Source organism: Schistocerca serialis, chromosome 3 (assembly GCF_023864345.2).
Source record: "Schistocerca serialis cubense isolate TAMUIC-IGC-003099 chromosome 3, iqSchSeri2.2, whole genome shotgun sequence".
NCBI lineage: Eukaryota > Metazoa > Arthropoda > Insecta > Orthoptera > Acrididae > Schistocerca > Schistocerca serialis.
The window spans coordinates 461550623-461566511 of record NC_064640.1 but is presented as its reverse complement, the minus strand read 5'-3'; the positions used below and the strand labels follow the sequence as shown (position 1 = coordinate 461566511).

The 15889-nt window shown below is 41.0% G+C and overlaps 1 protein-coding gene across 7 annotated transcripts in view; it reads left to right on the top strand.

The window, feature by feature from the left end:
* The window catches only part of LOC126470365 (thrombospondin type-1 domain-containing protein 7A-like), a 1214159-nt gene that overhangs the window by 685271 nt on the left and 512999 nt on the right, over nt 1–15889 (top strand). For all 7 annotated transcript variants that reach the window (XM_050098173.1, XM_050098171.1, XM_050098172.1 and 4 more), the window contains one exon: nt 6982–7117. In XM_050098173.1, coding sequence (XP_049954130.1) covers nt 6982–7117 — 136 coding nt within the window. The remainder of the gene's footprint in view (nt 1–6981; nt 7118–15889) is intronic.

Here is a 15889-nt window from a genome sequence, read left to right as displayed (position 1 = left end):
CTCCCTCACTGGCCTATTATTTGCAGTATTTTCTAATACTAATGCTGTTAGGTTTTTTGTATCAGCTTCTGACGTGTTTCACAGTTCTGATCGACAAGTAACAACCGATCACACAGAGAAATATCATAGTTTTAATTTTGTTGTTCTTATAATACCTGTAAGTTTGTAAAACAAAATCAATTTCCCGCTTGTATCCTATACGTACAACAATGTGTCATATTATCATCATCCAATATAGAGAAATCAGTTTAAATGATGTGCTTAATAATTTTGAAATATCTATTAATTGACTGCAGATTGTGTAGTGATTTTCTGATTTTAAGACTGGACCTTACTTTCCTTGTCTTGTTTTCATTTACAGTGAAATACGTTATTGTTTCTACTGCCACCATTACACCAATTATTTATTTAATATATTTTTTATCTCTTACCCTAATGCTGATACCATCTGCGTATGGATATTTCTGACTAGACTGGATCATTATTGTGTCTTTTTTTTATTTTCTGTATGAGATTAGACAGTGTTATGTTAACCTCCTCTACAGAGGGACCATTACCCTGTCACTCCAACGGTATAGTTAAAGCTCTTGATCATTCTATTAATCACCCTCAGTTCTCTTACTTTCTCAGCTGTATTAATATTTTTGTCAAAGATGTCAGTTGTTTTACATCTGTATTCATCGTACGCATATCAAAACTATCAAATGTCTGTGTGAAATCAGCAAATAGGAAGTGAAGATCTACATCATTTCCATAAAACGACTCTGTTAGTTGCCTAAGAAGAAACAGGTGATGCGAGGATCTTCAGTTTGGTCGATAGCATGATGTTTTCAGTGCATTTCTTATTTCATTTAGCATTCTTTTAAATACGACGTACAGATTACTGATATTGCCTTTATAATAAAATTTTTATGCATAGAATGTATTACTCCTGGTTTTTGATTCTCTGCCGCTTTTTAGTTTTCTCATGTCCTAGTTAATAACCCTTCTGTTTTAGGATGAATATTAAATGTGTTACAAGGTGGTAGTATAGACTAATTCTACATAATAAGTTTCAGTTTTTAGTATTTGCAGAGATACAGTTTTTAGAATTTAACCCAAACAAATACTCAGCATCTGTAAATACACTCTAAGGAAAAAAAAAAAAAAACATGCGCCACAAAGGGATTATCTGATTCGGATGGAAATCGATAGATGTGACGTACATGTACAGACAATAACTAACTACAATTTCAGAAAAACTGGATGATTTATTCAAGAGAAAGAGCTTCAAAATTAAGCAAGTCAGCAGGTTGGTCCATCTCTGGCCCTTATGCAAGCAGGTATTCGGCTTGGCATTGATGAACAGAGACGTGGATGTCCTTCTGACGGATATCGTGCCAAATGCTGAAAATCATTAGATCGTCACAATCCAAGCTGGTTAGAGGGACTTGCCCATAAAGCTCCTTATGTTCTCAACTGGGGAGAGATTCGGCGTCATTGCTGGCTAAGGTGGGGTTTGGCAAGCACGAAACTAGTAGTAGAAAGTCTCGTTGTGTGTAGCAGGACATTATCTCGCTGAAATTAAAGCCCAGGATGGACTACCGTAGAATATCGTCGATGTACCTCTGTGCGTAAGGATGTCGCGTATGACAACCAAAGGGGTTGTGCTATGAAATGAAATGGCACCCCGGAGCAGCTCTCCTGGTTGTCAGGCCATATGGAGGGTGATTGTCAGGTTGGTATCCCACTGCTGGCCGGCACGTCTCGAGACACGGCTCGCTGGCCGTGGAAATCATTGACTGGAGTAGAATTATCTTCAGTTATGAGTTCTGCTTCGAATTGCTCCACTTCGGCGAATTACTTGTCGATGAGGATGAAACAATGATGAGGACAGTACAACACCCAATCCTCGGGCAGAGAAAATCTGTGGCCAGGCCAGGAATCGAACCCGGGTCCCACGCTAACCATTCATCTATGGAGGTAGACTTGTTAGTGGCTAAATGACCCTAATTATTTAGAAAATCTACACATTTCTACTTGTCTTGTTGTGTTTATCCTCTGCATTTAGGTTTCATTCATCGTCAAATCATTTCTTCTTGTTGCTTCTACCGACTCTTTAGACTGTTTTCTGTTTCTTATTCTAATTCTCTTGGTGTGCTATGTCTTCTCATTTGATATCAGAGCACAATTTATTTTCGCTTTTTTATTTTTTAATATGTCACGTTCATTCAGTATTTCTTAGTTCTAATTGATTCTCTTTCCGTGTTAGTAATCTGAATCACAGTTTCGTCCCTTAAACCCAGTACAGGTACACGAGTAAGGAGAACAAAAATACATTTCTAAACACATAGTCGATTTGATTAACCATCTTATTAACAATAGACTTCCATATTCCGAAGTGGATGATTTTTATGAGGAAAGCAGGTACTGAAATTGAGTTAGTTACTCTTAACAGCAAACCAATTAGAATAATCAAATTATCTGGACAAATACATTTATTTCTGTTGAAATTACCGGTGTAACAACGTAGCTTCTGCTGTGGTAGCTCTAAACCGCGGGCCGTGTCTTACGATCTGCGGATGTCCGATGTGGACCGAGACCAGTAATTTCGTTAGAAATATATGTGATTGTGTCGTACAATTAAATCGTTCTGAAATCAATCAACCACTATGGTATCTAAATTGATAGAACTGTCATCCTTTTCAGACTAATTTAGCAAGGTACTATTGTATCCTCCTGATAGCCCCCTATATTCATATCGTCCAAGTATGAATCAAAGTATATCCAAACTGGAAATAGTCATATTTTTCCACATTATTGTGATTTATGATGTTCATAAAATTACTCTTTTTTTACTGTTCCTAGGTATGTTGTTATTACTGTTATATCCTTGAATAACCCTTTTAAACCTGGGGTGATAGGTAATATATTTATGTATTAGATTTTCCTTTATAATTTTTCTTGTTGGCAGTCCTGTTCTACACTGGTCCGATCGCCTTTGGAACACCTAACAGAGCATAATACTTGTGGCCTATTTCGTTGAAGTGTCAGTATATCGCACTTTAAATTCCGAGTATTTTCACCTATTTCTTTCACTTTTCTAGAGACGGGTGCTCTCTTCCGTTATCATTGAATCATTCGGTACATTTTTTGTAATGTAATCCTTTTCCGCTGTGGGGCGACATCCCCCCTCCCTCTTCCACCACTCAACTCTCGCTGTCGATGACTGTGCACGTAGCTTTGCCACCACCAGCATAAAAATCACCATGTTCCTACGATAAGTAGTGTCTTATTGAAAGGGGGAAATAACATAATTCCGAAATTATGGCTTATGCTATGGACAGAAACAAGACACTGACAGCCCAAAGATTGAAAATTTGCTCAAAGTTATTCTGGCCTAATGTCGAACAGTTTTACCAGCTAAAGTATGAAATCTGTTTACGCAAAGACACAAATATAACAACGTTTCGCTTGCACTCATCAAGTCACTGATGGAACAATGGTCCCTTTTTGCCGGCCGGAGTGGCCGAGCGGTTCTAGGCGCTACAGTCTGGAACCGCGCGACCGCTACGGTTGCAGGCTCGAATCCTGCCTCGGGCATAGATGTGTGTGATGTCCTTAGGTTAGTTAGGTTTAAGTAATTCTAAGTTCTAGGGGACTGATGGCCTCAGAAGTTAAGTCCCATAGTGCTCAGAGCCATTTGAACAACGGTCCCTTTACAAACAATTCCAATTTACCCCATCTGCAGTACATCAGGGTCTCATCAGTCACGAAATGGAAATTAAGGCGAAAACTGAAAATGTTTTATTTGCAACAGTTCCACCTATAGTCACCGCTCCGACTGAGACGTTTTCTGTAGCATTGTAGCAATTTTCCAATATCCTCGTCGTAGAAGGCAGCCGCCCGTGTTATCTGCAAACTCTGTACACGAATCTGCAGCTAATAGCCAGCGCTTCAAGTGAGCAGAGATATAAAATCAGAGAGAGCCAAGTTCGGCGTGTAAAGTGGGTGATCAAACACGTCCCATAGAAAACGCTGCAGGGGCGTCCTCACTCCCCCTGCAGTGTGCTGCCAAGAATATTGTCATGAAGAAGGAAATGTATGACAGTTACGTTGTGTGGGCTGCATGAAACCAGGCGAAATCTCTCACAGACACTCATACTTGACGGGAGACACTATTTTCTAGGCATCTTTACGTGATCAGTGTGTGCTCAGATCTGTAAAGAGCTAAGGGACACGATAGACAGGCATACTAGAGACACTGTCTAATACATCTATGCAAAGATTCGTCGAATCTTCACAATGGTTTCCATTTCGCGATCGATCGGACCTTACCCTCCGAATAGCACTCGTAGGACTCGTCAAAGATTTTCAGGAAAACTGGTACTCTCAATATGAACCATGACATATACATAAACTATCCAATCGAAAGTACCTGCACATCAGTTAGTGATCGTTAATGTGTGATGTGTCGACCCTTTACCTTTATAATGGCTTCAATTCTACTGGGGACACTTTCAGGGAGGGATCTGATTATCTGGTGAGGATTGGCAGTAAGTTAAGATAATGGGTCTGTAGCGCAGTCGACGAATCCGATTCTTGTAACACCGAGTAGGCCTAGTCAATTCCGCATTACATAGGTATGTCCGAATACTTTTGATCAGATCATGACATACTATAGTGAGCTGACAAGTCATGGGATACCTCTTAATATCGTGTCAGACCTGCCCAGCGTAGAGCAGCAGCTCGACGTGGCATGGACTCAACAAGTCCTTGAAAGTCCCCTGCAGAAATACTGAGCCGTTCTGCCTCTATACCCATCCATAATTGCGGAAGTGTTGTCAGAGCAGGATTTTGTGTACGAACTGACTTCTCAGTTATGTCCCATAAATGTTCCATGGGAATCTTGTAGGTCGATATGGGTGGACAAATCATTCGTTCGAATTGTCCAGATTGTTCTTCAAGTCAATTGCGTTCATTTGTGGCCTGGTAACATGGAGAGTCGAAGGACATGAAAGGGAAGCAGTGGTTGGGAAGGGAGTAAGACAGGGTTGTAGCCTCTCCCCGATGTTGTTCAATCTGTATATTGAGCAAGCAGTAAAGGAAACAAAAGAAAAATTCGGAGTAGGTATTAAAATTCATGGAGAAGAAATAAAAACTTTGAGGTTCGCCGATGACATTGTAATTCTGTCAGAGACAGCAAAGGACTTGGAAGAGCAGTTGAATGGAATGGACAGTGTCTTGAAAGGAGGATATAAGATGAACATCAACAAAAGCAAAACAAGGATAATGGAATGTAGTCTAATTAAGTCGGGTGATGCTGAGGGAATTAGATTAGGAAATGAGGCACTTAAAGTAGTAAAGGAGTTTTGCTATTTGGGGAGCAAAATAACTGATGATGGTCGAAGTAGAGAGGATATAAAATGTAGGCTGGCAATGGCAAGGAAAGCGTTTCTGAAGAAGAGAAATTTGTTAACATCCAGTATTGATTTAAGTGTCAGGAAGTCATTTCTGAAAGTATTCGTATGGAGTGTAGCCATGTATGGAAGTGAAACATGGACGATAAATAGTTTGGACAAGAAGAGAATAGAAGCTTTCGAAATGTGGTGCTACAGAAGAATGCTGAAGATTAGATGGGTAGATCACATAACTAATGAGGAAGTATTGAATAGGATTGGGGAGAGGAGAAGTTTGTGGCACAACTTGACCAGAAGAAGGGATCGGTTGGTAGGACATGTTCTGAGGCATCAGGGGATTACCAATTTAGTATTGGAGGGCAGCGTGGAGGGTAAAAATCGTAGAGGGAGACCAAGAGATGAATACACTAAGCAGATGCAGAAGGATGTAGGTTGCAGTAGGTACTGGGAGATGAAAAAGCTTGCACAGGATAGAGTAGCATGGAGAGCTGCATCAAACCAGTCTCAGGACTGAAGACAACAACAACAAAACAACAACATGGAGAATCGTCATTATAAAAATTTCATCGTTGTTTGAGAGCATGAAGACTATTAATGCTCTCCAAGTAGCCGAACATAGCCATTCATAATCAGTGATTCGTCCAGTTGGATCAAAGGACCCAGTCCATTCCATGTAAATACAGCTCACACCATGGACCGCCACCAGCTTGCACAGTACGTTGTTGACACCTTGGGTCCACGGCTTGTTGGGCTCTGCGCCACACTCGAACCCTACCATCAGCTCTGACCAACTGAAATCGGGACTCAACTGATCAGGCCACTGTTTTACAGTCGCCTGTGGTCCAACCGATATGGTCACGAGCCCAGGAGAGGCGGTGCAGCGCGATGTCGTGCCGTTAGCAAAGGCACTCGCGTCTGCCGTCTGCCGCCATAGCCCACTAACGCCAAATCTCGCCTCACTGTTCTAACAGATACGTTAGTCGTACGTCACACATTGATTTCTCCGATTATTTAACACAGTGTTGTTTCTCTGATAGCACTGACAAGTCTACGCAAACGCCGCTGCTCATTGTCGTTAAGTGAGTGCCTTCAGTCACTGCGTTGTCTGTGATGATAAATGCCTGAAATTTTATATCGTCGTCACACTCATAACACTGTGGATATCGTAATACTGAATTACTTAACGATTTCCGAAATGGAAGGACGGATGTGTCTAGCTGCAATTACCATTCCGTGTTCAATATCTGTTAATTCCCGTCGTGGAGTCATAATCACGTCGGAAACCTTTCCACGTGAATCACCTGAGTAAAAGTGACAGCTCCGCCAATGGAATACCCTTTTGTCCCTTGCGTACGCGATACTACTGCCATCTGTCTTCGGTCCTTCTACATTTCGACCAATGTGTCTAGAGTTTTCGCATGTGGTTGGGGAGCTGAAAACTTGAGTTCTATTATGACTTTTGTCACCTCTGTGTATTATAATATGGTTGATAAATTTTGAAAACTAACTTGATGGTCTTTTAGACAGAACTTATCTTGGAGGTAACCGATCTGATTACGGAAACGTTGTGGTCGTGTTTCAGCCTCTGTCTGGAAGGAAGGAGCCGCATAAAGGTGCCGCGCACCGTTCAGCCGTGCGTCGTGGCAGAGGACTGCGTTGTGAACCAATGGTCTTCGTGGACCAAGCTGCAGGATGGCTGCGTCGATGGTGCCGGAAGGGTAAACTCCAAATTATCTTACATTTATTGAAAGTTCTTATTACGAGAGTAATCTTAAGAAATATTGAATATATGGATCTACTAAAGTAAAGTGAACAATATTTAGTTGAGACAGGAATGTGAACCGAAAGAGTAATTCATATGTAAGTCTTCGGTCTTTCAACATTTCGACCAATGTGTCTAGAGTTTTCGCATGTGGTTGGGGAGCTGAAAATTTGAGTTATATTGTCAGATGTATGCTGCAGATTTCTTTTCATTTGTATACAAGATACCTAAGAAATTTTATTTGCCTATCTTGTTGTTACTCGTTATTGATTTACCTACCTCATTTACCATCCTGTTCTAAAATTTCACTGCGAGAAAAATACCAATGAAAAAATTGCAGAATGTATTTGGGAAGCGGACACAGGTTCACTGCCCCATAACGGGATGCCTTGGTCGCTGCGTAAGCAGCGGTTTCATTGGACGTCATGGTTACATAAATGTAACAGTATCTTTCATTGATTTTTGGATAAAATGTTTTAGTTGCCCGTGTATATCATTATTAAAAATGCTCAGTTTTCAATTATCTATCGATCCCGTCAATTTTAAGTCGGCCGCGTATCATGAACTTCACGGATCGTTTTCTCAAAAACGACAGTGAAAGAGGGAGGGAAAGGGAGAGGCTGTTGTGTCAAATTATCTGAGTCTTTAATTTTAGGTTGTACACAAGTGATCTGCCAAATACGATCCGAATCGGTTGGCCGTGCATGGTGCCTTCCCTAGAGGGGAAGACCGTAAACTTGATAATACTTATCTTCCATGCTTTCAGTTGACATGCTTGTAAAACGAAAAATCAGAGTGAAAATAGAAAAATTCTCTAAATTTGCTTATAGAAGCTCCCTAGAGGGAAATGAATCTTCTGATATGCACATTGTTGTAATCCCATCAACTCTGAAGAGATAATGGAGAATCAGCAATTCATTTGAAATGATTGTTATTAAGAAGGCCACCAAGAAGAGTAGTATCTGGAATGTGTTCACTTCAGTGAATGATAACAGACGGTGAGGAATGATTAAAATCATCGTGATTGTGTAACTTTTCTAAATACGTTGGTCACGTCTGTAACCAAATTTAGCTCAACAAATTAGAAATCTTTGTATTCGTGCGAGTTAAAGTATAATATTGTTTTTGTCTATCCTGTTTCCTGTTATTTTACACACTTACGAAGGGAAAATGTTCATTATATTTAGTGGATTTTGAAAATCGGATAAACGATATCATTTACTACGTTTCCTCACTGTGCTATCTTTGTGCAGGAATATGTGCGTACTAAGTGTGGCAGGTGCACGTTGTTCATGTTCCGCGTCCAACGAACACACGAAAATTTGGTTCCAGCCTTAATGTATTCTATTTCTTTATGCAGTAAAAATCTTAAAGAAATTAGCTGCTGATGTTGTAGAAGCTACAATGGTGTGCAAAAAGTATGGACGAAAGTAACTGTCGCGTGATGTGTCACGGCCAAGTAACACAATTCGTTGATACTTGGACCATACACAGAAAGAACGGTTACTGTATAGCACAGAAGGTAACTGAAAGAAGTACACAATGAGACGAATAGAAATGACAGTTTTATTCAAAGACAATTATTTCGCTGACGTCACCGCTGTTCATGATATTTCCCTGGACCTTACATTGGTTGGTTGTTTTGGGGAAGGAGACCAGACAGCGTGGTCATCGGTCTCATCGGAATAGGGAAGGATGGGGAAGAAAGTCGGCCGTGCCCTTTCAGAGGATCCATCCCGGCATTTGCCTGGAGTGATTTAGGGGAATCACGGAAAACCTAAATCAGGATGGCCGGACGAGGAATTGAACCGTCGTCCTCCCGAATTCTGGACCTTACAAACGGGTGGACACAATTTTTAGAGACTGTGAGATCATCACGGACGGAATGCATTCTCTGCAACATGCTCCCTTACGGGCCACAAGGTTGGTAAGGAGTTGCTGTGTTGGGACGTTCCATTGCCAACCAGTGCGGGTAAAAACTGCTGGATACTCGTTGGTGCATGTGGACGGGCTGCAATACGTCTCGCAACCGCATCCCACAGATGCTCGAAAGGATGTAAGTCGGGGAACGGGCAGACCGGTCCATTGTCCGAATATCCTCTCGTTCAAAGAACTCCTCCACCTGCATGCACGTCTGAAAAGACGCTCATGGTAAAGGAGTATAGTGTCACAATAACGTTGACCGGTGAGCGTACCGTGTTCAATAGTTGCAGATCGGTATGCCCATTCAACATTATGCTTCCTCACTCAGTAACATCTGAACCATCAAAACAATAGAGTTCGACAATTTTCCTGGGTGCATTACGCGTTGCCACTTTCCGCTATACAATGAAATGGCGAAATTCATGGGATAGCGATATGCGCCTATACAAATGGTGGTAGTATCGTGCACACAAGGTGACTCGTAACTTAGCAAACTGTTTCATCACTGCATGGTGTGTTTATGACGGCAGCCACCAACGACAAAAATGGATGTCAAAAATGTAAATATGGAATTTGGTTGACTCACGTAACGTGGACATTTCTAATATTTCCAAAACGACAGGAAACATCACAGCTACGTTTTCTGAAAGTCAATATACAGGAGGCGAAGTACATTTCGCTGTGTAATTGATTCTTACAACTTTCTCAGACTATCTAAACGTGATACCAACATTTCTTTAATAGCTGTTGTACTATAAACAACGCTAAGTAGTACTTTTTGATGAAAGAGATGTTTTTCAGTTTATCGTTTTGCACAAAAAGCTGAAATCTGCACCGCAGAGCAGTTAGAGACCAATTATGTGATGTTTATATGGCAGCAATACTGATACTACATTGTTTTGGCCGCATTACGTTTCACTTTTACCTAATAGCAAGCTTGATTTTTCAACACATATCATCTCACACATCGGAAAGAAATGTATCAATTTAGACCACTGCTATTTTCAGGAGCCACGAAAAGCCACAAAAATAATTCTTCGAACGACTTTTAGAAAAGGTCATTGCTTCAGTACCTCTGCAGATAGGAAAACATAATTATCAATCAAACATGTTCATGTTAAACGCGACCCTTGCATATGCTAGTCAAAGAAATGATGCCTCAAAATCTTCAGCCATGCGACTTACATTCGGAAATTTCACTATCAGAAAATTTGTAGCTTCATGATTTTTTTTATTTTTATGTTAGTCTTGGCAGACAGATACGACAGTCCAGAAACGAAAGTAAATTAGTGGCTGAAGTTATTTATCAAAGCCTGCAGTGCGAACCATATTTGAGTATATAAAACGCTTGCTCCGTGTGGGGTAAAGCAAATCTCATTTCGTCTGCTAATTGGAACTAGTCCTCTCTGTAAATATAACGCTCTCAAATTATTTGGAGACCAGAGGAAGTTTTATAGTGAAAACATGTGTAGCAGCCGGCCGGTGTGGCCGTGCGGTTCTAGGCGCTACAGTCTGGAACCGCGTGATCGCTACGATCGCAGGTTCGAATCCTGCCTTGGGTATGGATGTGTGTGATGTCCTTAGGTTAGTTAGGTTTAAGTAGTTCTAAGTTCTAGGGGACTGATGACCTCAGAAGTTAAGTCCCATAGTGCTCAGAGCCATTTGAACCATTGTTGAACCATGTGTAGCAAACAGTAAACGAGAGGTAAAAACTATTCATCCGTGAGATATTCCTTTGTGTTCATAATTATTCTCCAGAAAATTTTAAATATTAAGTTCAGTAGAACCAGATTGTCATTATGTTTTTCTCCTTTCTTGTAATTTCAAACTGAACACTAGAACAAGCAGTAATTATTAATTAATGGTGGTCAGCGTAATATAATTTTCTCCGCGTACAATCTGAACCTCCTAACTCTAAAGAGCAGAAGATGCTGAGATTCAAAGACGATCTCAAAGAATTGTCAATGTCTTTGTGCTGCTTGCCTGTAAGCATATACAGGGTGAGTCAGTATGAAAGGTACATGCTTTAGGATATGATAGTATTTGTGATTCTGAACAAAAAACTTCGTATGGCTATATGAACTGTTCCTTATGGTTTGGTAGATAAAACGCATTTCTGTATTATTCAAAGAATGTCATTATTTACAACGTACTACAGTAGTACAGATGAAGTTGAGACGCAGATGAAGTTGAGACGAACAATTTGATACGGGACACTTTGGTTTGTGAAGTTGGAAAACTACCTCAGACTGGCCTATAAAACTACCTAAGCTACAACACATGCGCTTCGCGCGAGATTTTCAATATTCTGGCGCTCTCTTCGTGCAAGCTATTAGTCCTAGAGAAAAGTTGAGTAGAACATTTTTTGTGGGATATGTAATGTAGTTTTATTTCGTACTGCGATACGTTTTCAATGTAGGGTGTGGTTTTAGAGTTATTCAAGAAAAACGTACAGAAGTGACGTTAAAAGTGTTCGATTACGAAACCGTTCGGAATATGACATATGTCCTTATGAAGTTTTTTGTTCAGAATGAGTAATAGTATCACCTTTCACAACATGTACATTTCCTCCTGACTTACCCTGTGTAGTGACACGACTGTACAGTGGAGATAACTTTTATGAGATACTGATATATTGACACAAGGTTGACAATCACATTTAGCATTTTCAGTAACTATACTTTTTGTGAAACGATTTACTGAGAGCTATTTTGCAGTTTTTAATATCGTGTTGGCATGTTATTTATCAGCAGCTTAAGAAGTAATTCACTGAGGAAGTGGCTGGATTATCCTTGAATATAACTGAGCGAAACGTTTACTAACATACTATCGCTGAAAGCGTTGTTCTGAGTATGACGGTAGAAACAGGTACATGTTAGCCGTAAGCTACTGTTGAACAGTACCACCACAATTTGAAGTGTGTGTTTTGACTCTATAGGTACATTAATGGTTCTCTTTAACATATTGTATGTCTGGCGACGTTGAAATCAAACATTAGGTTCAAATGGCTCTGAGCACTATGGGACTCAACATCTATGGTCATCAGTCCCCTAGAACTTAGAACTACTTAAACCTAACTAACCTAAGGACATCACACACATCCATGCCCGAGGCAGGATTCGAACCTGCGACCGTAGCAGTCGCGCGGCTCCGGACTGAGCGCCTAGAACCGCTAGACCACCGCGGCCGGCTCAAACATTAGGATTTGATCCTTCGTGATGAACAAGCGAGCCGACGCCATGATAGCATACATCCTCGTCGAATCCAGTAAATCAGAAAGTCCAGTCAGCAAATATGATGCATGAAAATTTTAAATAATTCAGTTAAACTACAGGTTGTCAGAAGATTTAAAAAATACATGATCTGGACTAAGAGACAATGTCAACATTTCTTTATCTTGGGAAAAATATTTCAGCGAAATAGATTTTCACTGTACGACTCTTTTAGAGAAGGATGTTTTACGGACCACTGTGGAGTGGAATGATACAAGTCATCTACCTCGGTAGTTTTTCTTAACAAATACCGTGATTAGTGGGACTAGAAACGTGAGGTGGTAAAAAGAATGAAAGACATGGCGTATCAGATGTTTCCTAAAACTACGAGAGAAGATAGTCTAATCTTTCATGAGACTCAGCAGAAGACTGCTCGTGGGCTCTGGTGAAATGACTATCGGACATAACTGATAGAATTAATATGAAACTCAGATGTGTCTTGCATGAGCCGCTTGCAAAAAGCATGTGCTGCCCGGCGTGCCCATTGACTATGAATGGTGAAGTCTTGCGTCCCTAGTACGAGATCGAGCACAAAATTTCGCATCATATTTTGTTTTACATGTCCTAAATACGCTAAGATTTGAAAAATACAAACAACGTCTACCAAAATTACTCTACACGTCTTCAGAGATTGAGATGACAAAGTGACAGGATGCCTTGCTTGGCATTCGGAAGGGTGGAGGTTTAAATCTCCGGTCGCCATTTCACATTAGTTCTCCCATGGTTTTCCTGGATCACCTAAGCCGAATGCTAGTATGTTTTCTTTGAAGGGACATGATAAATTCCTTCTCCATCCTTTCCCAATTCGAACCTTAGCTCCGTCTAGAACGACCCGTCGTCGACGGGATGTTAGACTTTAAGTACTCCGTTCCTTCTAAAGTTTTTTTTCCATCGACAATTTCCTTTAACAACAATTATGGGTGAAAGTCATACCGTTCAAAATCTAGTTGACAAAGAGATTGGCTTAACAATTTGTATTATTACCCAGTTTTCCCATCGTCAACGTACCTTTATGGACAGGTGATGTGATCTGATGAAAGATGATGTATTTCCTTTTTACAATCTAAATTTCTTCTCAATTCTTTTTCTATCCACTTGGTCCATAATTCCAGCATTAGCCTATTACTGTTCACTCATTCATTAATCGACAAGCAGAAGGGAGGCGTGCTGGGGTAGTCCGTACAGTTGCGCATAGTCACTGCGCCAGGGTAGCGTAGTGGTTAGTGCATGTGTTAAGCAGCAGGATTCCCGCGTTCCTTACTTTCAGTCTGCATACATACATCACAGATATTTGAGAATTGGAAAGACCTCTGGAAATATATACACTGAAGAGCCAAAGAAACTGCTACACCTGCCTAATATCGCTTAGGGCCCCTGCGAGCACGCAGAAATGCCACAACACGACGTGGAATGGACTCGACTAATGTCTGAAGTAGTGCTGGAGGGAATTGACAACATGAATCCTGCAGGACTGTCCATAAATCCGTAAAAGTATGAGGGAGTGAGATCTTTTCTGAATGCACGTTGCAAGTCATCCCAGATATGCTCAATAAAGTTCATGTCGGAGGAGTTTGGTGACAAGCGGAAGTGGAGCTACTCGTAGCAATTCTGGACGTGTGGGGTGTCGCATTGTCCTGCTGGAATTGCCCAAGTCCGTCGGAATGCACAATGGACATGAATGGATGCAGATGATCAGACAATATGCTTACGTACGTGTCACCTGTCAGAGTCGTATCTAGACGTTATCAGGGGTCACATGTCACTCCTACAGCACACGCCCCACATCGTTCCAGAGCCTCCACCAGCTTGAACGGTCCCTTATTGACATGCAGGTTCCGTGGACTCATGAGGTTGTCTCCATAACCGTACACGTCTATCCGCTCGGAACAGTTTGAAACGAGACTCGTCCGACCTGGCAACATGTCTCCAGTCATCAACAGTCCAATGTCGGTGTTGACGGGGCCACCTCGGAGATGCTGTGTCCCATCGCTGGTCCGTTGACTATGGCATCACATTAAAACTCACTTAAATCTTGATAAACTGCCATTGTAGCAGCAGACACTTGTTGTCTTATATAGGCGTTACCGACCGCAGGGCCGTATTCTGCCTGCTTACATATCTCTGTATGTGAATACGCATGCCTGTGCCAGTTTCTTTGGCGCTTCAGAGTAGTTTCATTTTATTAATTAGAATACTGTTTGCATCCTGGAAAATATCTATGCTAGATGAAATAGACTTCGCTTTTTTAATGCAACGTTACCGCCTTTTGTCTACAGGTTTCTATGCTGTTTCGTATCTGCAGTGGAGTGATGAATACGCGTCTCATCCACAATGACAAATAGGCTTACAGAATCAGTTTGATTCTTTTTTAAATATCCCAAATATTCTCAAGAAATTCTTTTATGCATTGGCTTCTGATTAACTTTCAGGAAATGCAGCATCCGTGCTGCACCAAACCATTTCCCAGCTAACTCTCCGTGTAAATCGGACAGTATTCTTTCTTCTGATAAGCCAATAGTGTCAGCTGTTTCATAAACTTTTAATCACCAATCGTAAAATTACTAAGTGAGCACTTTCTCCGTTTTCACATATGTGGCTGGAGTTTCGGAACATTTGCCGCTTAGATTATCAAGAGAAGTACATCAATGTTTGAATACAGCGTCCCTTTCTTAACCATTAAAAATTAAGGAAGAGGTTCTTTACAGATCTTCACCAGTTGTGGATGACCATCCATTGGACAGAAATCTTCCTAAACAAAACAACTTCAGGATGGCAGTGTATACCAATTTATACAGGATGATTCAAAAGTAAAGGTACACACTTCGTGGGTGTAATATATATATCAAAATCAGAGTAAAATTTTAAATGAAGTTCTGTCTGAAATTGTTTAATTTCAGGGTTATGCATCAGAGTATGGATCACAAATGCAACATAAACAACCCAAAATTAGTTCTTCTCAGTAGGCAACGACACGAAGGTATCCGAAATTCAATACATCTACGTACTGGACATTGACTCCAGAACATGTTCAAAATGAAGTCCATGTAGCCAAAGACGGTGACGTGCTCGACGTATTTCCACTGTAGGAATGTTGCAGGCTCTGTTCATCTCATTCTGTATAGTTGCACAGCCGTTTCCAGTTTGCTGCTGTATTTGTGAAACGTTATCAGCTGCGACACCATACATGAACTCCTTGAGACACCCCAAAGCTAGAAGTCCAGGGGCTTACGATCCAAAGATCTGGCAGGCCAAGCAACTGGTCCTGCATGACCTATCTACTGGGATAAGCAACACTGAGATACTCTCTTGCCTCCCGACTAAAATGTGCAGGGGCGTCGTCGTGCATAAACCTTACTCTGGGTCCTGCAGCGAGTGGGACATCATGAAACAGACCTCCCAATTCATGTTCCATAAACTGTCTATACACTCTGCCAGTCCGAATCTGTGAATCTGCACGCAGTCCAAGTAACTGACTGTCCACTATACCACACCAAATATTCACTGTTACGCAAGGATTCTCATACGCCCACACG